Below are 24,857 nucleotides of genomic sequence, written 5' to 3' on the forward strand. Positions count from 1 at the left end.
TCTCCCTCTCTCTCTCTCTGCCCCTCCCCTGCTCATGCTCTCTCTCTTTCTCTCAAAAATAAATAAACATTAAAAAAAAATCGAAAAGCACACCTTTACAAAGCAAGTCAAACACTGAGCTTGGTTTCTATTTCTCCAATGACTTCAGGGACCAGAGGTTCACACGGGTGATAGCCAACACTTAGGTCTGCACTAAAAACAAAACCATTGCTTCTCACTGGAAAATACAGTAGCCTGCAATATATCCACTGAAAATCTTATAATTTATTGACTCAATCTTTTGCTTATCAGAAACAGAGCAATACATTTCTCTAAAAATCTGTAGGGGGAAATCTAAGAAATACTCACATACACACACACACACACACACACACACACTCTCTCTCTCTCTCTCTCTCTCTTCTCTCTCTCCTGGTTTCTATGTGTCAATTAAACGTAATTCCATTTTATTGTGATATTACAATTCTAAATTTAAAAATAAAAAAACCCCAAGAATTACAGAGGTTATCAAAAGACACATTAACTTGTTCTTAGAGTAAGTCCAAAATTAATAACAAAGATATGATGCTAGTGTCCAACCTTACGATATCCTGCCCGATACAGGAGATGGGGAATGTGACTCTGGCTATGTTAGGCCTCCTTTAACTTTGATTTAATGGTGGGAATACTGCGTTTCTCCCTCTGAAATCTGTGGTTTCTGTAAAGTTTACGGGAACACGAAAGAAAGCTTAAGCAGGGAAAAGAGAAAACAATGTCCATCCCTATTCGGATAATTAAATGAGGTCAGGGGCTTTCCTCCAAGACGTCCTCAAATGATCTCTATTAAATGTATCCAGTGGCCTGTTCCCTTCCCTGAACTCTGTGTTAAGAAAAAATTTTAAGTGTATTTTCATTTCTGTTTCCAAGCTGAAGCTAGAAACAAATCAGTTTGCACCCCAGCAGAATGCCAAGAAAAGCTTAAATCAATCTGCACCTTTTTATTTACATCCCTCATTCCTTAGAAATGTAATTGCCGTTTTTATTAACTTTGTTTTATGGATCTAATATTTAAGAACAAGTCTGTCTTTTATGTCACAGCGAGAAGGTTAATGCACTTACAGATTCCCCCGCAATACATCTCGGGCAAGGCTGGGCCGAGTTCCTTCCACCATTGTGAGGAATCTATTTAACAAATCACAGCCGCAGATGTATCAGAACAGTGATTATTTACAATTTTTATTAAAATATTTAAATGGGTCACAGCTGGATTGGTGGGAATGGAACCTACCCCCGTGCGTGGCCACCGCTGGCCGCTGTCAGGGAGCCCCTCGCCGCTCCAGGACATGGGGGCGCTCACCTTCACCGGGGGGCAGCCTCGCTCCTGCCCAGCCGCCTCGAGTCTCCTGCACACCCGCTTCTGAAAAACACCAAATGTCACTTCAGAGAGCCTCCTAGAGCACACGACGCCAAATGTCACTTCAGAGAGCCTCCTAGAGCACACGACGCTAACTGGATTTGCTTTCGGAAAATGTCAGCTGCAAATACAGACCCTGCGGAGCCCGGCAAGTTTACTGGGCGTTCGGGGGGTGACTTTAAACGTCGTCTTTCAGGAACCCATTCCATCAGTTACATTTAACCTCATTACTTGTAGCACTGTTTGGTGTTTACTTAGCTTTATAGATTTAAAGTAGCCATCTGCAACAATTTTGGGCGAAACTCTTATAATAAACTATTGTGACTGGTTTACTGATATTGAAAATATACAAAACCTATCAATTTTGTTCCAGAAACTAGTTATGTGCTTCAACACACTTTGCCTGGTTTCGAGTTACAAACTTTCTTAATACGAGATGAATAATTCACAGGTGAGTAATTCTTTATGGTCTTGCTGACACTGAGGAGCAAATTAATCGTACTTATTTTCAAGTTGCACACATGCTCTGTAACTGATAAGCTTTGGGAAAGTCAGCACTTGGCTCCTGCTTCCCCGGGAACTGAAGAAGGCCAACCGCGAAAGCAATCCTCCGACACTAAAGGAAAAACGCATTCACTCTCAAGATCCCAAGACTGAGCCTTCTGAAGGGCCACCCCGTTTCCAGTGATGCCCAGCTGACAAGCGACAGGACCCCTGCGTGTGGCGGTGAAGCCCGACCTCGGCCCGGGGCCGGCACCCGGCCCCGCTGCTGCACCAGCTCCCACCTGCTCAGCGGACCTGAGCTCACGCCACGGCCCCCTCGGCCGCCTGGCCTCTGGCAAACCATCACCAAGGTTCGTACCACGTTTCTATCGTCTGTGCTAATACCTGTCTGTACTTTCTAATTTAACTTTAGTTTTTTACTCAGTGGATTTACTCAGGATAGAAACCTTATATCATGGGTTTAGAGTGCTAGTTTTACTGACCTCTAACATGCCTTACAGGCTAAATGGAAATTGGAGATTAAACTGGAAAATGTTGAACTCCAAGCCCCTTAACCCACTGAGAAGACTTTCTCGGGGTAAGTGCTCGACCTCCAGGTGGCCAAAGACAAGGCTGGCTACGAGCCATGACTTCCCTACGGCTCCCCTAACCAAACTACGAGTCTACTCAAGACCACACTGCGGGACGATGTGAAGACAGAGAACGTGAACGACGGAAAACAGGGTGAGAGACAGAAAAGCCCGCAGGTGCCAGTGCGGGGCGCCTCGTGCTCCCAGCTCACACCTGCACCTCCCGACGTGAGCTCTGGTGAGCGGGGGCACAAGGAAGAAGCACAGGACACAGGGCAGCACCAGCAAAGGGGTGAGCAAGTCCAGTACAAACACAAAAGAGCTACCAAGTGCCTGAGCAGAGAGCCTGGGTCAGGGAAGGGGCTGAAGGTGCACACATGTGGCAGAAGGGGACAGACACCATTTATAGGGGCATCGGCAAAACTCCGAGCTTCTGGGGAAGAAAACAGGAAAAAGGCAGGGAGAAGCACCCTTTGGCAACTGAGTGTAAAGCTAAAAAGAAAGAGGCAGAGTGTAGGGTCCTATGGGCAAAAAGGAAATATGAGATTCAACCTGCCCATCCTCACCAAAACCAAGCAGCCAGCCAACGGCGGCCAAGGCACCTGCACTTGGGCCAAATTAACCGCAGAGGCTGCCGTCAGACTAGAAATCTTTTAAAAATACTCAATACTGTAAAGAGTTACTCCTGAAAACCACCATGAGTCAAAAGAAAATTGGAATTTACACCCTAAAATCATAAACATATTCAAACATTTGAGGACAGGAAAGACTACCCTGAATCAGAAATATAAAATTAAAAACAGAAAAGAACCAAAACAGGGAGAAAGTGACGTGAGCAGATGCATCAAATAATGGAAGGAAAACAAAATTATCTCAGAAATGAGGAATGGGGGCGCCTGGGTGGCTCAGTAGGTTAAGCGTCCAACTCCTGATCTCAGCTCAAATCATGATCTCACGGTTCGTGGGATCGAGCCCCATGTGAGGCTCTGCGCTGAAGCATGGACCCTGCTTGGGATTCTCTCTCTCCCTCTCTCTCTGCCCCACCCCTGCTCTCTTTCTCTCTCTCTCACTCTCAAAACAAATATCAAAAAATTAAAAACAAAGAAAGAAATGAGGAATAAACTACAGAGCATCCAAGGAGAATAACTCCAAATGAAAAGTAACAAAGGCACCGAGGAAAGACAGGACACAAGGAGGACAGACGTAGCAGGGAGAGAACAAGAAGCAGTGGCACCCGTGAGTCGGGCTTCCCGAAAGAGGAAAACAAAACAGAACCGCAAAGCCAGTATTTAACATGTAAGAACATTTCCAGTATAGAAAAAGGCCTGAATCTTCAAACGAAAGTTCTCACAGGGTACCTGGGAAAAATGACCCAGGATAATCAACTCTGAGACGTGTCCTAATGAAGCTACGGGGTCTCAAAGGTAAGGACAAAGTCCTCGAGGCCCGCGAGCCCAGATTAATGAAGACGCAAAGGAAGTTGACTGGCACGGGCCTTACCAGGGACTTGGACGACAGTACCCCCAACCGGCCCTTCTGAAGGTCAGCTTTATCTGATCTAGTGATGACTGGGGGCTCCAGCAAAGGATTTATGAGGCACATTCAAAAATACGTAAGTGCGTATTTTAGACCAAAATAAAGGTGTAGTTAAGCTGAAAGGCAGATGTGCGAAAATTACATAGTGACAAAGCAGAAATAATTCAACTGAAAAACGTGACGTGAAGGAAGAGGTAAAGGGCAAACACTCTGATTAATGGACAGGTCAGTGCTGTGTAAGCAACAGGTGTATTAAAGAATACGAGAAAGAAACAGGAAAGTGAGACAATAAAGAGTTTAATCACACAGGCTACTAAGGACGTAAAAATAGGTTCAAATACCCCCCTATTAAAAGAAAACAGTTTTTTTTTTTTTTAATTTTTTTTTCAACATTTTTTATTTATTTTTGGGACAGAGAGAGACAGAGCATGAACGGGGGAGGGGCAGAGAGAGAGGGAGACACAGAATCGGAAACAGGCTCCAGGCTCCGAGCCATCAGCCCAGAGCCTGACGCGGGGCTCGAACTCACGGACCGCGAGATCGTGACCTGGCTGAAGTCGGACGCTTAACCGACTGCGCCACCCAGGCGCCCCAAAAGAAAACAGTTTTTAACTGGGCTCACAGAACAAGCCCCACCTGTTGCTGCGTACAAGACACACACCTAAAATAAAGTCATTCAGAAAAGCCAAAAATTAAAAGGACGGACAAAGGTAAATAAAACAAAAAGAAAGAAGGAGACCCAGTAGGATTCAAGTCCCAAAGCAGTAAACACAAGAGGATGTACTTAATGTTAAAAGCCACAGTCTGCAACAAAGACACAATGCTCATGAAATCTGTGCACCAAATAATACAACCACCACTTTTACGAAGCAGACACAACAGGAAATGCAAGGAGACGCAGGTAGGAACGTCCTCATAGTGGGAGATCCAGTACACCATCTCCGTACAAGACAGAGCAAGTGCAGAAGAGTAAGTAAGGAGACAGATCTCAGCAACACCATCAACCAAGGCAGATCTTGTGGATACGCAGTGAACCGCACACCCTGATAACCGAGAATATACATCTTCTCAAGAAACTATAGCACATTCACCACAAGTGATGGTGTATTTAGGTCACAAAGAAAACATCAACAATTTCCATAATGTAGAAACACTGCAGACAGTACCTTCTGATCACAATGCAATGTAAGTATACATCATTAACAACAACAACAAAACAGAAAGGCACTTCCACTTGGATATTCAAAAATCCTATTACTGACTCTTAGGTGAAAGAGGAAACACAAACTAAAAGAACAGAATTTTGAAAAAGTAATTACACAGAAAACACTACGTATCTGAACCTAGGGAATGCATTTAAAGCAGTAGTCAGAGAAAAATTCATTATATGAATATTTTTATCAATAAAAGTGAAAAAACAAAATTAATAAACCAACAAATTTCAGCTCATAAAAACTATAAAAATAACAACAGAGTAACCCAAAAGAAAATGCATGGAGAGAAACAATGGAGGGAAAAACTGATTAATGAGGTGGAGTTTTCCATTAAAACACTAGAGCTAAACAATAATTCTGAGTCTTGTTTGTGTGTGTGTGTGTGTGTGTGTGTGTGTGTGTGGCGGGGGGGTGGTAAGTGACAAAACAGACAATCCACCAGCTAAGTTGCTCAAGAAAAAAGGGGAGAAAGCACAAATACAGAAAATAAGAAATGACACAGGGAAAGTGATGAGGAAACAAGAAATTTTAAAAATCCCAAGAGACGGCTTTGCAGACAGACATCTGTGCAAACAGATGTGAAAACGTAGCTGAGAAGGACAAGTTCCTAAGGACACTCGGATGACCGAGGCTGGCCCCACTGCAGCCGGAACGCGGGACAGATGACCGCAGGGAAGAAAAAGAGCCGGTTCCTGGGCAGGCAGGCACCCCACAGAAGCAGCGGACAGACAGCTTCAGGGGTTCGAGCAGACCTTCATCGCCGGACGGTTCCAACGCTCCATGTAAACTGCCCAGAGCACTGACAAGGCCGGAAAAAGCTCCCAAGTTCTTTAATGAAGCAAGTGTAACACTGACACACCAGGTAAAGAGCAATGAAGACGGACAGTCACAGGCCAGTACCCCTCATGAATATCAATGCAGAAATATTAAAGAAAACATTAACAAACAGAATCTAATACCAGACCACACACCGTGACCAAGTAGGATTTTTTTCCAGAAATGAAAGTTGGGTTCAATATTAAGAAATCCAGTAGCATTCACTGTACTAATAAACCGAAGGAAAAAACCATATGGTTATCTATAGAGATGCTAAAAAACCCTTTGCCAAAATTTAAAACCCATCTATAAAAATCACAGAAAATAGAAATTGAGTTTTATATATATATATATATGTGTGTGTGTGTATATATATATATATTTTTTTTTTTAATCACTTATTTGTGAGAGAGAGAGAGAGAGAGAGAGAGACAGAATCTAAAGCAGGCTCCAGGCTCCGAGCTGTCAGCACAGAGCCCAACGCGGGGCTCGAACTCACAAACTGTGAGATCATGACCTGAGAGTTATATTCTTAACATGATAAATATACATACACTATTCCTAATGCCAGTATCTTACTTAATGGGAAAAGGCTGGTGGCATTTCCACTAAAATGGAGGCAAGGATGCCCGATCTCCATTTGTGCTCACCAGTGCCCTACCCTAGAGGTATTATGTTACCCTGTACAGTTACAAAAGATACATCAAGCAGAGGCATAAGAATGGGTAAGGAAGTAAAACGATCTCTTATTTGCAGACGATAGCATAATGTATATCTGGAACCCCCCAGAGAATCAATGATAAAACTAACCCAAGCAATAAAACCACCCCTTGAATATTAGGATACAAAGTTAACCTACAAAAACTGCCTTCAAATATAATAAAGTATTAGAGAAAAGCCCATTCTAAGTAATTACAACAAAGAGGGTCAAACGTTTTGGATTAAGTTTAATAAGAATTGTACAGAGCCTATATGAGGAAAACTCAAAACATTCTTGAAAGACACAAAAGTAGATATGAACAAATGAAAAGGCATCTTCTATTCTAGGTTAGGATGACTTAACATTTGAAAGATGACAGTTAATTGATAAATGCAATGTAATGCCAGTAAAAACACCAACAGATTATTGTATGGACTTACACAGTTGCTACCAAAGGTCACATGGAAAAACAAACATGCAAGAATAGGCAGGAAAACCCTGAGGAACATACCAGACTCTATGGATTGGACTTAAAGCAGTAATCAGAGAAACATTCATTACATTAATATTTTTATCAATAAAAATGAAAAAATAAAATTAAACCACTGGATAGTAAACCGTACCATGAAGACTCTATAATTAAACTGGGTTGTACTGATGATAGACAAATAGGCAAATGGGACTGAATAAAAAGTCCAGAAATAAGGGGCCCCTGGGTGGCTCAGTTGGTTAAGCTCCACCTTCGGCTCAGGTCACGATCTCACGGCTCATGGGTTCAAGCCCTGCGTTGGACTCTGTGCTGACAGCTCAGATCCTGGAGCCTGCTTCGGATTCTGTGTCTCCCTCTCGCTCTGCCCCTCCCCCACGGATACCACTTGGCATCCGTCAGACCGGCAGAACTTCCAAGTGTGACCCAGACTCTGCCAGGAAGGTTGTGGGAAACAGGCACCTATCTCCTGTGCTGCAAATTCTGCAGGAAACTTGCTGATACGGAAGGAGAGCTACAAACAGACTTTCTAACCCAGAAATTACACCTGTAGGAATCTACCCGCCAGGCACAGCTACAACAATGTGAAAAAAAGGCTGCACACGGTTACTCACCATAGCACTGGTTGAACCGCAAGCTACTGGAAACTGCTAACTAAGCACAGAGCTAACTAAGCAGGAGAGCTGCTGGGGGAGCGGGGCGTGCCCAAGCAGGGCAGCTCTTAGGCAGCCATAAAAACCAGGGGAAGACCTCTGTGCCCTGGCTTGCAGCGATTTCCTGGATATACTGTGAAGTGACAAACTGCAAAAGAAGATCTGCAATATGCTACCCCTGGGGTGCCTGGTGGCTCAGTCAGTTAAGTGTCCAGCCTTGGCTCAGGTCATGATCTTGCAGTCTGTGGGTTCGAGCCCCACATCGGGCTCTGCGCTGAGAGCTCAGAGCCTGGAGCCTGTTTTGGATTCTGTGTCTCCCTCTCACTCTGCGCCTCCCCTGCTCATGCTCTGTCTCTCAAAAATAAGTCAATGTTGAGGGAGGGGAGGGTGGGTGATGGGTATTGAGGAGGGCACCTTTTGGGATGAGCACTGGGTGTTGTATGGAAACCAATTTGACAATAAATTTCATATACTGAAAAAAAAATAAGTCAATGTTAAAAAAAATTACGAATCCATCCATACATACATACATACATACATACATACATACATACCTACAGAAGCAATCTACCCTTCATGTAAGAAAGAAGGGGTATAAGAAAACATACCTGTCTGCTCGTCCATACAAAAGAAATACAGGGAGGCTGTACCAGAAACTAAGGAGACTGGATGCCCACAGGGAGTGGATGAGAAAAGGTAAAAAGGAGGGATGGCAGATGTAAGTGGGAGCAGACACTTCTCCACGCATGTTCTCTGAAGCTCTAGTCTTAGAACCACAGTGACATTTCACGTACCCCAAAATACCAAATTTAAAACAACTAGGGGGGCGCCTGGGTGGCTCAGTCGGTTAAGCTTCTGACTTAGGCTCAGGTCATGATCTCGCGGTTTGCGAGTTCGAGCCCTGCGTTGGGCTCTGTGCTGACAGATCGGAGACTGTAGCCTGCTTCGAATTCTGTGTCTCCCTCTCTCTCTGCCCCTCCCCTGCTCATACTCTCTCTCTGTCTCTCAAAATAAATAAATGTTTAAAAAATTAAAAAAAAAAAATCAACCAGGACGTCAGAGAGAGAAGACCCAAATGAAACACAAATAATAACAAATGAAACTATTTTACAAACAAATAACGTAGCCACTACAGAACTATCCTCAGTAACTCTGGCAGATACTATTTAGGCTAGAAACTCTTAAGTCTAAGGGTAAAAAAAAACTGTAAGGAAAACATCAGCAAAACTAAAAGGCAACTGACAGATGGGAGAAGATATTTGCAAACGACATATCAGATACAGGGTTAGTATACAAAATCTAGAAAGAACTTATCAAACTCAACACCCAAAAAATAAATAATCCAGTGAAGAAATGGGCAAAAGACATGAATAGACACTTCTCCAAGGAAGACAGCCAGATGGCCAACCGACACATGAAAACATGCTCAACATCACTCATCCTCAGGGAAACACAAATCAAAACCACAGTGAGATACCACCTCACACCTGTCAGAATGGCTAACGTTAACAACTCAGGCAACAACAGATGTTGGCAAGGACACGGAGAAAGAGGATCTCTTTTGCATTGTTGGTGGCAATACAAGCTGGTGCAGCCACTCTGGAAAACAGTATGGAGGTTCCTCAAAAAACTAAAAATAGAACTACCCTACGACCCAGCAATTGCACTACTAGGTATCTATCCAAGGGATACCGGTGTGCTGTTTCGAAGGGACACATGCACACCCATGTTTAGAGCAGCACCACTGACAATAACCAAAGTATGGAAAGAGCCCAAACGTCCATCTGTGGATGAATGGATAAAGAAGATGTGGTTTATATATACAATGGAGTATTACTTGGCAATCAAAAAGAATGAAATCTTGCCATTTGCAACTACATGGGTGGAACTGGAGGGTATTATGCTAAGTGAAATTAGTCAGAGAAAGACAAAAATCATATGACTTCACTCATATGAGGACTTTAAGAAACAAAACCGGTGAACGTAAGGGAAGGGAAGCAAAAATAATATAAAAACTGGGAGGGGGACAAAAGAGAAGAGACTCATAAATATGGAGAACAAACTGAGGGTTATGGGAGGGAGTGTGGGAGGGGGGATGGGCTAAATGGGTAAGGGGCACTAAGGAATCTACTCCTGAAATCATTGTGCTATATGCGAACTAATTTGGATGTAAATTTAAAAAAATAAAATTAAGTATTATGTTGAAAAAAAAAAAACCCGTATGCAAATACTGACTACAGTTAGCAAATCTGTTTCTCACAGGGTTAGCAATTTTGAAACTATTTTATTGGCATCCTAGGATTGAATAAATAAGTAAACATATTGTAAATAATGAGAGCAAGGTTTCTCTGTTGCAGAAATAAGTTACATTTAAAGAAAGGGAAGGGCTCCTGGGTGGCTCCGTTGGTTGAGCATCTGACTCCTGGTTTTGGCTTGGGTCATGATCTCACGGCCTGTGAGATCGAGCCCCGTGTAAGGCTCTGTGCTGGTGGTGCAGAGCCTGCTTGGGATTCCCTCTCTCTCCCTCTCTCTGTCCCTTCACTACAGGTTCTCTTTCTCAAAATAATAAATAAACATTAAAAAAACAAAAACAAATAAAGAAAGGGAGAGGCTATGAAAGAACCTGGTGGTGCTGGATTAGACCCGGATGTGCTGTTTTTACATCCAGACAGAGACACAGAAGCACATACAGATGTGTGTAATGCACATACTACGAAGTGTAAACGATGCAAATACCTACACACTAGTGCACGCACATGCGCGCGCACACACACACACACAGACACCAATGCCTACATGTTCTAGTTGCGTCTGCTGACGATGGTGGCATCCTAGGAGTGGCAAGACTGCACCGAACAGGTGGGTGCTGCTTTCTAACTACCATTCTCCAGGAATGGTAGGAATTATTAAAGGAACCGAGACTCCAATGGAGAGGGACTGGGTCAGGCATACAACAGGGAAAGCATAAAAAGAGCCTGAGACATTCTGTGCCCCCCAAAATAAGGAAGTTTTTAAAAAAGGATGAGGACACATCAAAAAGACAAAAACACGCCATCTTGAAGGAGTTCCCAATGGCCACAGTTGGAACAACTGGATTGAAATCCAGAGAAAAAAGTAAATTCCTGTGAGTCTGACTGCGACATAAACAACTGAACAAACAACTCGGGGAGAAGAGATAGTGTTCCCCTTTCCAGATGACTTCTACTTAACTATGTAAAAGGAACAAGGAAAACACAAAGTCACCACGAAGTAAATGCCACGGTGAAAGTTACTTCCAACGAGATTGACCAATAGATGCTAAAATCTATGGGTAGAAGTTTAAGGAGAACCAGGATACTGGCACCGTCTCCAGGCCCCTCCTCCGAGGTTCTTATTAATCACAAAGAGAAAGATAGTGGCTTTACAGTGGATGAAATCACCTTCACCGAGTGACAAGATCAACATCAGCAGTAATGACTGACATCGTGAAGCCCTGACACGACGCACTGGGGTGTGATGTCACCTCTGCGGTCTTTGTGCCAAAAGTGCATGGCCTTCATCTACTCATAGAAGCCATGGGACAACCCAAACTGAGTGATATTCTACAAAATAACTGACCCCTCCTCATTAAAAGTGTCAAGGTCACGAGCGACTGAGGAAGTGCCACAGGCTGGAAGAGACCACAGAAGCACAACAACTCGGTGCAGTGTGGACACTGGATTCAATCAGGGTCAGAGAAGCCTGTCAGTGTGAGAGCTGGGGAGGCGGGAGTAAGGTCTAGTCTAGTTAACACGCTGAACCGGTGCTAACTTCACGCGAGGCTCACAGTACTATGATCACATAAGCTGTTTAGCCGAAGGCTATACCGGAATTCTCTATACTATGTTTTTTGCAACCTTTCTGTAAATCTGTGACTATTTCGAAGTTTTTAAAAATGAAAAAAAAACCCATCTCTTATACCCCTGGTGGTATGTGCACCACACTTCTAGAAACACTGAGTTAAGCCAAACTGCTTTCCCATAATCTCAACCCACTGATTCTAATTTTTCCCTCCTGAGCAACATAAAACAAATATTCCCTCATGCATGAGATGCACATCCTTCCAGATGCTTGCAAATCCTGCTCAGGTACTTTTGAGGCTTCCTCTCTCCCGCCCACTATTCCTACTGCCTTTCACTAGCCCACACCTGAGATGTTTTCCGGACTTTTCCTATCCCAGACACCTTGCTCCAGAGTTTCTAAACCATCAGCACCCCTCTTAAACCATAACGAACACTTGCAAAGCCAAGTGGCCCCCACGGTGGATAGCAGAACGGCCACCTTCTAGGACTCGGCCAGTGTGTCTGATGCCTAGCTGAATAGGCAGCGGCCACATGGCGTGGCAGGTCCAAGGGAGGCGGACATCCTCCACTGTCCCTGAGTCTTCTCCACATGAAACAGCTCGATGCTGAGGGCTCCCCTTCGCAGCGAAGGGCTGCCCTCGGTGCCTTCGTTAAGTTTAATTTGACATCCGTGTTGCTTCCTAGTCTAGCAGAGGACATCCAATCCTCCTCCCGAAGGATCCTGCAGTAATCCTTCTTATTAACTTCATAACGTTTGCAAAAATGGGGCCTTCTGTGCCTCCGTCCAAGTCAGACGAAAGTACCGCAAAAGACAGGATCAAGGACTAGATCTCTGGTTATTCAGGACATGCTCGATCTTTACACCATAAAAAGAAGTATGATGGGTAAAACTGGTTTACTGCCAACTTCCCACAATCTGGGTTAAAGGGAAAAAGTGGAAAGGGTAAATGCGCCCCATGTCATTTTGTACACAGGCTTCGACTCGCCCCCATCGGTAACAATATCATTTCCCTGCTCCTTTCTGAATAACATCACACTTGCCAAAGGGGAAAGCCAAGGGGCACGGATAGGGGACTACGAGTCAGAACCCACACTTTCTGGATGAAATCTAAAACACCGGGGAAGCACATTCGAAACCATTTCTGTGTGGGGTCAAGTAACATTTGGCACATTAAGGTCAGTAGACTTGTGATCATGCGTGGTGACAAGCTGACATTCTTTAAGTGGCTCAGATGGTTGGGGAATTGGGCCCCCACACCCGGTGTCAGGCAAAAGGGGGACTCATGCTGGCACCTAGGTGGTCGGTAAGAGCTGGGCTCCCCTAGGGGACGTGCAGGTTACCTGCTTGGGAGCCCCCGGCCAGCTGAGTGGATTAAATTATTCATGTGTTCTGCTATTTACTGTGGATTATTGAGAGCTGACTGCATATGCTATTGACCTGTACACTTAGTTGGCAAATTGTCCAGTTATTATGGATGGGCCTGGACCAAAGGAAAATGAAGGCTGCAGAGGCATTTAACTCTGGGATGCTTGTGCTACACGGCTCCCTTTTACTCCCTCGTAGAGAGAATATGTCAGCCTTCATAAAGGCAGATGAAGATTTACCACCCAGCTAAGACACTTGCACTGTATAAATGAAATTAAAATCCCGAGTGTACACAAAGACCCCGTTACTAAACAGTAACTGAGTATCAGTCGAACGGCAGCCTCACCAGAGAAGAGTTCACACAGGAACACGGCTGGCTAAGAGGAGACACTTAGAAGACACAAGAATTAAAATACAAAACGCGTCTTGGGTTACCCAATGACGGAACAAAGAAACCTGGCCGGTCTGGCAAAGACAAGCTGCGGTCCGCCGACTGCATGATCCCACCTGTGCTGTCACCGACCTGTCCCTTTATTGGGAGTGGTGGCGCCCAGCCTGCCGAGGGGGGCGCGGGGCAGGGACGCCGTGCCAGGCTCTGCGGAAGCCGGGCTGGGGACGTTCCCACGACGCCCCCGCGGACACGCTGGTGAGCCGGTGAACGGGGAATCCCGGCACAGGGGGCACGGCCACCCGCCGAACCCGGACACGCGGCCAGCGCTGGACCCCGGCTCCTCCGCTCCACACGCCACAGGGATGCAGAGAAGCAAAGATGCCGACTTCCTGGGCCGTCTGAACAGAAACGCACCGTGTCTTCTCCTCAATCAGCACAGCAAGAAAACGGCACAGTCTTCAAACATTAAACACCATGAATTGAGCATAGTTAATCAATACACCAATACGCGGATCGAGCGCATCTGCTGTGAAGTGGACTACCAGTGCAGATGGTTACAACTCAGGATGCGATTGATGGTTAAGTCTCTACACACACGCCCACAGCCCTCATCTTTCATTCGGAAGGTACTGTGGGGACTGTTAGTGACGAACGGCCTTTTTCCTGAAGATCGTTTGTATTTGAAAAGTGTCATGCCAGCTGACGGAGGCCTAGTTACCAGAAGCAGTCTGCTGAGCGAGGCTGTTCAGCTCAGTAAAGAAAGTTGACTCCTGTTGGAGCAGCGGACGTGGATGGCCACCAGCCCTGAATACGGGACCGTGAGTGCTGGCAGCGAGATCCACAAGGCCCCGCAGACCGTCATTTAGAAAGAAAACACCGCTTCCGTCACGCGCAGATCCTGCTTCCGTGACACCGCCACTTGGAAAATGACCCTGCCGCCTCGGGAGGTTTGCTTTCTACGCGACCGTGCCACGTGACACGGAGTCAACCACGGACACCAGAAGCCAGGATTCCTGCTCTCCACCCCATGCCGCCAGGACATGCTGAAACTTTAACCACAGGGACCTCACAGGCTGGTGCTGTTCCCTCCTCGGCTGTGACCGCTGTCTGGACGACCCCTCGGATGACCACGCGTGGGCTACCAGGGCTGCACGCCCGACCAGGTCTGGGGAAAGAGGGAGGCCGAGGGGACACGCGGCCCGAGGCAGCAGAGGCAGGACTGACAACTTACTTCTAGGAGAGGAAGACGACAGAGCAAGAAAAAAACCACACGTCCGCTTCCGGTTAGAGGAAAAACCACGGATGGGCACACTGGACTCACCAAGGACCCACTGCAGGTGTGCAAGATTACGAAGCCCACCACAGACCCAGGTTACGCCCCGGCTGACCATTAGGGATCTCGAGGAAAGCAGGCACACAGACTGAGCTACCCCGGCCGGGCCTGATGAACGTCGCTTGCAACGATCACAAGTACAGTTCGGGGGTGTTCCACATTTGTCACTTCACAACAGGATCATCGACCCTCATGACAGCCGTATGACAGGAGGAATGTTTTTTCTACTTTGCAGATGAGAAACATGAAGCCCCAAACCCTCAACCAACTTGTCTGAGGTCTGGGGATCTGCAGTGATACAGCTGGGCCTTCAGGGAGTTTTCAGTCTAACTAGTCAGACAAGACTGAAAAATACAGCCAAAGATGCACTAAAAACCAAACAGTGTGTGAAAAAGATTTCAAAACTTAACATAACTGTCATAAAAACATACAATTATCAGGCCTCCTGGGTGGCTCAGTCGGTTGAGCGTCCGACTTCGGCTCATGTCCTGATCTCATAGTTTGTGGGATCAAGTCCCCGCACTGGGCTCTGTGCTGACAGTGTGGGAGCCTGCTTGGGATTCTCTCCCTCTCTCTTCCCCTCCACCGCTCACTCTCTCCCTCTCTCTCTCTCAAAATAAATAAACTTTAAAAAAACTTTTAAAAAGCTACAATAATCAAGACAGTGTGGTACTGGCATAGGGATAAACATCTAGAACAGAACTGAGAATCCAGAAACAGACCCTGACATTTAGGGTGCCAAGACAATTCAGTAGGGAAAGCACGGTCTTCATAACAAATGGTGCTGGCATGACTCAACGTCCACACGCAAAAGGAGGAACTTTGGGCCCTGTCTATACACCATACACAAACATTAACGTAACATGGGTCAGAGATCTAAATGTAAGAGCTGAAAGCATAACATTTGTGGAGGGGAACATAGGGCAAGATCTCTCGATATGACACCAAATGCATGATCCATAAAGAAACAAATTGATAAACTGGACTTCATCGATATCCAAAACCTTGGGGCTTTAAAACGCACCATCAAAAAAATAAAAAGACAAGCCACATTCTTAGAGAAAACGTTTATACATCATGTATACGTTAAAAGATATGTGTCCAAATGATATAAAGAAATCTTGCAATGGAACAGGGCAAATAACATAATTTTTTAAGTGGGCAAAGAATCTGAATAGTGATTTCTCCAACAAAGGTACACAAAAGGCCAATAAACACATGAAAAAATATTTAACATCACTTGTCATTATTTTTTTTTAATCTTTATTTTATTTTTGAGAGAGAGAGAGCGAGCACGAGCAGGGGAGGCGCAGAGAGAGGGAGACACAGAATCCGAAGCAGGCTCCAGGCTCTGGGCTGCAAGGACAGAGCCCGACGCGGGGCTCGAACCCACGAACCACAAGATCCTGACCTAAGCTGAAACCCGAAGGAGGCCAAGGCTGAATGCTTAACCGACCGAGCCACCCAGGTGCCCCAACATCATGTGTCATTAAAAAATGCCGATCAGAACCACAATGGGATGCCAGTTCCCACCCACTAGGATGGCTGTGATCACAGAGAGACAGTAACAGGTGTTGGGAGCGTGTGGCGACACCAGAACCCTCACTCACTGTTGGTGGGAGCGTGGGGGCAGCTGCTCTGGAAAAGAGTTTGGCAATTCCTCAAAACGTGAAGCGTCGTCAGGTTACCGTATGACCCAGCAATTCCACAATTAAGTATCCACCCAAGAGAAATGAAACCATTACATCCATGCAAACACTTGTACGTGAACGTTCATAGCAGCATTACTTGCAAAATCCCAGGAGTACAAACCCAAATGCCATCAGCTGAGTAACAGATAAAACCTGGTGTGTCCACACAAGGTAGCACTTACCAACAGAAAGGAATTAGATACTGGTATCTGCTTCAACAGGGCTGAACCTCAAAAACATTATCAGGCCAAGTGAAAGAAGCTAGTCACAAAAGACCAAATACTGGGATTCCGTTTGTAAGAAATGTCCAGAAGAGACAAACTGATGGAGACAGACAGTCAATCAGCAGTTGCTAAGGGCTAGGGGAGGGTGATAGTGAGTGACTGCCTACAGGAACCAGCTTTCTTTTAGGGGTCATGAAAATGTTCTTTATGTAGATTATGGAGACATTTACACAGCTCTGTAAACATATTAAAACTACTGCCCTGTGTACTTCAAAAGAGTGAACTTTATGGTATGTAAATTACAAACAAGGCCATTTTTAAATATGAGCAAAAGATTTGAATAATTCACCAAAAAAGATACCAGCGATAAACAAGGACATGAAAAGATGTTCAACAGCAAGTCACTAGGGAAATGCAGATTAATACCACGGTGAGATGGCTAACTTCAGACCTACCAGGAGCGTGGACAAACTGGAGCCCTCTGTAGGTTGCCAGTGGGGGTGCAAACCGTGCCACTACTTTGGACGACAGTCTGGCAGTTTCTCAGGAAGGCAAACACACACTTGCCGTACGAACTAGCAGTTCCAGTCCCAGGTGTCTAAGAGAAATGTAAACGAGTGTATATACGACGATCTGCATGTGAGTTTCCCAAATTTCCAGCATTATTTGGGATTGCCAACAAGGAAAAACAACATAACGTCCACCAACAGGTGACTGGATAAACAAAGTGTGGTATATTCATACAATGGAGTATTATTTAGCAATAAAAAGAGCAAGCTACAGATACCTGCTTCATCATGGATGAGCCTGAAAAACATCACACTAAGTAAAAGAAGCCAGCTGCACACACACAAAAAACAACAACAACAACAACAACAACAACAACACATATGATTCTGGTTATACAAAAATTCCAGAAAAGGTAAATCTGGAAAAACAAAAAGTAGATTAGCAACTGCCTGGAGCTGGGAGGGACGGACTTACCGCAAAACGGGTACACACGAGGTACCAGAAGCGACCCAACACTGGGGTGACGGCTGCACAATTGATTAGCCAAAAAAATCGCTTCATTGTGCACTTGAGAAACACCTAAACAACACTGTTCTGCTCATAAATGCAAGAAAGAAATTGAAAAGACAGGAACCGCAGTCACGGCCTTGAGGGTGATGATGGCGCACACCGTTAGGGCTTTACCAGACGAATTAAAATTTTCCCTAAATAAATACTCTGAAAGCACCAAGGACTTCATGCATTAGTGTAATCCTCCCTCCGTTCCTTTGCACACACAACCCTCAACACGCCGATCAGCCAGAAAGTATTTGCTGAACGCCTACAATACGCCTCGCTCGGCTCGGGCATCTGACACTTGAAGGTGCTGAAGCCACGTCACGGTCCTCCAGCGTGGCCGCTGAGCCCAACAGACCCCTGAGAGACCCCCAGCCAAGACTGACCGTTACCCCATTTTGACCTTGCTGTGTCATCTATCAGGAAATGTGCAAACAACTAGACGTAACCGGGCTCCATGCAGGTGGCAGAGTCAAGGTGGCATCAGAGTCATAACCAAAGAGGAACTGTTACTGGAAAACTTCTCCTCCCCTGGATGGGAACGTGGCAGAATACGTTTAAACTGAGTAGAACAGACAGTGAAACCAGCTCAACAGATTAGCTCAACCTTGAAATAAAAAATGACCGAGAGAATGGAATAACCTGTTTCTTGAGGCACGGGCTGCAATCATTTTGATGGAAAGGGTGAGCACAGAAAGAGTGAAGGGCTTGGTCTGGGGTCGGCCCCACCGCTGGTGCTCACCAGGTTCTCACAGTTCGGATCTCGCTCAGCAGACGAGCTACAAAATCCACACCCTTCTGGGTGAAACACGCAAATTTAACTCTGAATTTTCTCTTTAGAAGGCAGACCCCCCCCGTAGGGTTACTCCACTGGAGTTAGAGCCATAAACGTGTTTAAGTGGTTCTGCCGACAAAGACACCCAGCTTTACCGGATCATTTTTCAAGTGTTAGCAAAGGTAGGTCTAAAGTTCTCCACAGCGCAGAGTGGACAGAAACCATCCTCAGCCCTTGATTTTAGAGGCAGCTCTTCATAATACCAAGAACTGGTGAAAATGTAGATTGGAACTTTGTAATTTACTTTCATCTAAATTTCCACAGCTGCATCAAAAACATTCCAGGTTAAAACTCCAAATCACCGCCTGTTTTGAAAAGTTCAAGCTTGCTCATCCGTGGACTGAAGGCAAGACCTGTGTGCAGGCATAAAGGAAGGGAAAACCATGTCTGCCAATGTAACGCGCACAGCCCGCTGTCCAACCTGCAGGGAACAGCACAGCTCAACAAAGTCACACGCTGGGCTGGCAAACTAAATTCCGTGCAGAAAACATTCGCGTTGTTACCGGTTTTAGTTCGCCGTGGCATTCCTGCTGCCGTGTACAACCCACACACACTTAACCCAGTTGAAATCAAATAGGACAGAAAGCATTTATAATTACAACCTTAAACTTCATGAGGAGTCCCTCAAACTTAACCACATTGGGTTAAGTTTCAACCTTTTTAAAAATTTTAAATCAATAATCCAACGAGCTCTTCGGGTAAAGATGGGGCAACGGGGCCCGGACTCACCCTCCTGCATGAAACATCCAAAAAGGGACAAAATAAATGAAACAACAGATTTCTAGACACTGACCAACGAGTTAAAAAGAAGAGTGACCCCCAAGATACAGAACACAAATGGGCTGGGCCCTACCTCTGCCCTACCTCGCTGCCTGGAGGGTTCCCAGGCTACGGCACAGGGAGGGAAACCTGAGGCAGAGCCTGGGGGCCTCCCTGAGTTGAGAACACAATGCTGTGAGAGGTTCACAGGATAGAGCATTCTTGAGAGAAGACAGCAACACAGAGAGAAATATGAAGATCTGCATGTACTCAGTAGAGTACTGGTCAGCATACAAATGTCAGGAAATTATCCAAGAGCAGGGAAAGAACCATCTGAAAGAATAACAGTGCTTGGTGCTCAGACAGAGCTGGGAATATGGCCTGACCCTACCATACCAAAGCAAATTGTGACACTGACAAAGAGAAAATTAAAAGTAGCCAGAGACAAAAGATACATTACATACTGAGGAACAAAGTCAGCGTGATGGCAGATTTCTTACTGGAAACAATCCAAGCAAGAAGACAGCACAGCAACATCTTTAATAACTGAGAGAAAAAACAGTCAACAGAATTCCATATGCAGTAGAAATATTTTTTTAAAATAAGGGTGAAATAAAGACTTTCTCAGACACACAAAAGTTCAAAACACATACCACCAATCGGCCTTTCCTAAAGAAATGTTAAAGGAATTCCTTCAGGCAGAAAAGAAAGGATACCGAATGGAAATATGCATCTACACAAAAGAATGAATTGCACGGGGAAATGGTTAACTGTGGGCAGATATATGTTTTTTGTTCTTGTTACTGAACCCTCTTTAAAAAATGATTGTTTACAGATATAGTAATAATACAGTACCAGATTTACAACACGTGTCAAAGTAAAATGTAGGACAATGAAAGCACAAAAGTTGAGAGGAACAATGAAATTGTACTATTGTATGTTTCTTATATATAAAGTGGCATAATATCACCCGAAGATAGACTATATTTTAAAGACGTACATTCTAAATCATAAAGCAAATAACAAAATACAGCGAATGAGCCAACAAAAGAAATAACATGAAATCATAAAAGTATGCCACTAAACTAGAAAGGGAAAAACAGCATAGCAAAGAGGACAAATAGAAAACAAAAATCAAGAAGCTAGGTTTTAATCTAACTATACCAACAATTACATTAAATGTAAACAGACCAAATATTCCAATGAAAAGGCAGAGACTGAATTAAAGAGAAAAAATACTCACTTATAGGCTGCATACAAGAAACTCCCTTTATTTTTAAGTTTATTTATTTATTTTGGGAGAGCACGCGCATGAGTGTGCAAGCTGGGGAGGAACAAAGAGAGAGGAAGAGAGAGAATCCCAAGCAGGCTCCATGCTGTCAGTGCAGAGCCTGATGTAAGGTTGGAACTCATGGACCGTGAGATCTTGACCTGAGCCAAAATCAAGAGCCAGACTCTCAACCAAGTGAGCCACCCAGGAGCCCCAAGAAACTCACTTTAAATGTAAAGATACAGATATAGAAGAGAATATTACAAGGGATACAAGAGGTAATTTGCTAATGTTAAAGGAGTTAATTCATCAAAAAGATATACAATTCATAAATGCATTTGCACCTAATAAGAGAACTTCCAAATACATGAAAGAAAACTAGAAGAAATGCAAGGAAAAAGACAAACATACAATTATATTCACAAGTTTCAATACTTTTTCACAAAAACAGATAGAACATGAAGAAAATCATTAAGAAAATAGAAGATTTAAACCAAACTAACAACCAACATGACTTATTAGACACTTGTAGAACACTCAACAACTGCACAATATACCTTTTCCAAGATGGACCATATCTTGAATCAAAAAAAATTGTTTCACATGGAAAACAGTATGAAGGCTCCTAAAAACAATTAAAAATAGAGCTACCAAAAAAATTGCAATCAGGCTCTCAAAGAGATATCAACACTCCCATGTTCACTGCAGCACATATTCACAGTAGCAAAGATGTAGAAACAACCTAAATGTCCACTGACAGGTGAACAAAGAAAATATGGTATGTACATGCAATGGAACTCTGTTCAACCTTAAAGAGAGGAAGGAATGTTATACGACAACATAAATGGACATTAAGGATCTTGGGCCAAATGCAGTAAGCCAGACACAGAAGGACACATAATGCATGATTCCACTTACATGAGGTATCTAGAAGAGTCAAATTCATAAAATTAAAGGGTGGGGGGGAGATGCTAGTTACCAAGCATAGTGGGAAAGGGAAAATGGAGAATTATTCATCAATAGGTATCAAGTTTTGGTTAAGCAAAACGAATAAATTCTAGAGATCTGATGTATAACACTGTACCTACAGCCAATACTGATGTATTGTACACTTAAGACTTGTTAAGAGGCTAAACCTCATATTAAGTGTTCTTAGCACAGCAAAAATTAAAAACTAAATTTTAGGAAAAGGAAAATAAATAAGTCTAAGTAAACTAAAAGGATTCTAGTCACACACAGTATGTTCCCTGAGCACAGTGAAATTAAATTAGAAATTCTTTGAAAAATTCTTAAATTAGAATTCGTTAAGAATAGAACACACAAGTGAGATCTTACCACAGATTAAAAAAAAGAGTTAAAAAAAGAATCAGAGATGAAGAATGCCATAAACGAGATTGGAAACAGGCTTGATGCAACGAACAGCAGCCTGGAAGAAGCAGAGGAACAAATTAATGACCTAGATGACAAAATAATAGTAAGTAATAAATCTGAACAAAAGAGAGAAAGTAGAATTATGCAACAAAAGAATAGACTTAGGGACCTCAGCGACTCCATTAAACATAATAGCATTTGTATCACAGAAGTCCCAGAAGAAGAGACAGAAAAGAGGTAGAAAATTTATTTGAGAAAATAATAGCTGAAAACTTCCCTAATTTGGGGAAGGAAACAGATATTCACATCCAGGAAGCACAGAGAACTCCTCTCAAAATCAACAAAAGGAGGCAACACCAAGACACATTGTAAGTAAATTTGCAAAATACAGTGATAAAAATTTTTTAAAGCAGCAAGACAAATAAGTTCTTAACTTACAAAGGAAAACCCATACGGCCAGCTGGAGATTTCTCAACAGAAACCTAAAAAGCCAGAAGGGAGTGACATGAGATATTCAAAGTGCTCGATGGGAAACATATGCAGCCATGAATACTCTATCCCGCAAGGCTTATCATTCAGAATATTGAGAGATAAAGAGTTTTCCAGACAAAAACTAAAGAAGTTCACGATCACCAAACCAGCCCTGCCTGCAAGAAATATTAAAGGGGACTCTGAGTGCAAAGGAGAGACCAAAAGTGACAAAGAGAAGAAAGGATCAGACAAATCTCCAGATAACAATGACAAAATAAGCAATAAGATGGCACTCAATACATATCTATCGATAACTATTTTGAATGTAAATGGACTAAATGCTCCAATCAAAAGACATCAGGTATCAGAATGGATGATAAGTAAAAAAAAAAAAAAAAAAAAAAAAGACCCACCTACATGATGCCTACAAGAGACTCATTTTAGACCTAAAGACACCTGCAATTTGAAAATGAGGGGGTGGAGAACCATTTATCATGCTAATGGACATCAAAAGAAAGCCAGAGTAGCAACACTTATAGCAGACAAACTAGACTTTAAAACAGACTGTAACAAGAGACAGATCAGGGCACTGTATCGTAATAAAGGGGATAATCCAACAAGAAGATATAACAATTGTAAATATTTATGCACCCAAACATGAAAGCACCCAAATATACAAAACAATTAATAACAAACATAAAGGAACAGATAATAATATAATAATAGTAGGGGACTTCAACACCCCACGTACATCAAAGGACAGATCATCAAAACAAAAACATCAAGGAAACAATGGCTAGACCAGATGGACTTAACAGATACATTCAGAACATTCCATCCTAGAACAGCAGAATACACATGGGACATTCTTCAGAACAGATCACATATTAGGTCACAAATCCGGCCTCAACAAATATAAAAAGACTGAAATTATACCATGTACCTTCTCTGACCACAATGCTGTGAACTAGAAGTCAACCACAAGAAAAAATCTGCAAAGACCACAAATACACGGATTAAACAACATGCTACCAAACAATGAGTGGGTCAACCAGGAAATCAAAGAAGAAATTTTAAAAATACATGGAAACAAATGAAAGTGAAAACACAAAGGTCTAAAAGCTTTGGGATGCAGCAAAAGCCGTCCTAAGGGGAAGTATAGAGCAATACAGGCCTACCTCAAGAAACAAGAAAAATCTGGGGTGCCTGGGTGGCTCAGTCAGTTGAATGTCTGACTTTGGCTCAGGTCACGATCTCATAGTTTGTGAATTCAATCCTCACTTCGGGCTCTCTGCTGTCAGCGTGGAGCCTGCTTGGGATTCTCGGTCTCCCTCTCTCTCTGCCCTATCCCCCGTTCACTCTCTCTCAAAAATAAACAAACATTAAAAAAGAAAAGGGGGGGGGGCGCCTGGGTGGCTCAGTCGGTTAAGCGTCCGACTTCAGCTCAGGTCATGATCTCACAGTCCGTGAACTCAAGCCCCACTCGGGCTCTGTGCTGACAGCTCAGAGCCTGGAGCCTGCTTCCGATTCTGTGTCTCCCTCTCTCTCTGCCCCTCCCCTGCTCATGCTCTGTCTCTGTCTGTCTCAAAAATAAATAAAAACATTTAAAAAAAAAAAAAGAAAAGAGGGAAGCAAGAAAAATCTCAAATAAACAACCGAACCTTAGAAAAGAGCTAGGAAAAGAACAAAAGAAGCCTAAAGCCAGCAGAAGGAATGAAATAATAAAGATTAGGAAAAAAACATTAGAAAGCAATAGCAAAGATCTCTAGAAAACCCCCAAACATTGGGAAACTAACACATTTCTACGTAACAAATGCATCAAAGAAGAAATCAAACTGAAAATTATAAAGTACATTGAACTAAAAAAAAATGAAAACAAAACATATCAAAATTTGCACTAAAGAAGTACTTGGGGGAAATGTTTAACATTAAATGCCTATGCAAGAAAAAATAAAAGGTCTCCACTCTATGACCTCAGCATCCACCTTAAATAACTAGAAACAAAAGAACAATTGAACCCAATGTAAAAAGAGGAAAGGAAATAATAAAGATCTCAGTGAAAAGTAATGCCACAGTAAATAGAAACAATAGAGAAAAACCAATGAAACTTAGATATCCCGTGTTCATACATCAGACACTATGCAGAGTGCAGTCAAGATGGCAACATTCCTCAAATTAATCCACAGATTCAATACAATCCCTATCAAAATTCCAGCCGGCTTCTTTGTAGGAATTGACAAGCTGATCCTAAAATTCACATGGACCTTCCAGGGACCCAAAATTGCTGAGACAGCGTTGAAAACGAAGGTTGAAGGACCCACACTTGCAGGTTTCAATAGTTACTATAAACTACACTCATCAAGACAGTGTGGTACCAACCTAGGACAG

The 24,857-nt window shown here is 43.5% G+C and overlaps 1 protein-coding gene across 7 annotated transcripts in view; it reads right to left on the minus strand.

The window, feature by feature from the left end:
• The window catches only part of CD2H10orf143 (chromosome D2 C10orf143 homolog), a 46,292-nt gene that overhangs the window by 13,781 nt on the left and 7,654 nt on the right, over positions 1 to 24,857 (minus strand). For 4 of the 7 annotated variants that reach the window (XR_007460854.1, XR_007460855.1, XR_007460853.1 and 1 more), the window contains exons 2-3: positions 1,268 to 1,396; positions 94 to 1,161 (exon numbers count right to left, since the gene is read on the minus strand). Coding sequence is in view for 1 of the 7 variants with exons in the window: in XM_049645904.1 (XP_049501861.1) it covers positions 1,099 to 1,161; positions 1,268 to 1,396 (192 nt within the window). In the remaining 6 variants the exon portion in view is untranslated. The remainder of the gene's footprint in view (positions 1 to 93; positions 1,162 to 1,267; positions 1,397 to 24,857) is intronic. The other 3 variants (XR_007460857.1, XM_049645904.1, XR_007460856.1) reach the window with 2 other exon arrangements.

Source organism: Panthera uncia, chromosome D2, assembly GCF_023721935.1.
Source record: "Panthera uncia isolate 11264 chromosome D2, Puncia_PCG_1.0, whole genome shotgun sequence".
Classification (NCBI taxonomy): domain Eukaryota; kingdom Metazoa; phylum Chordata; class Mammalia; order Carnivora; family Felidae; genus Panthera; species Panthera uncia.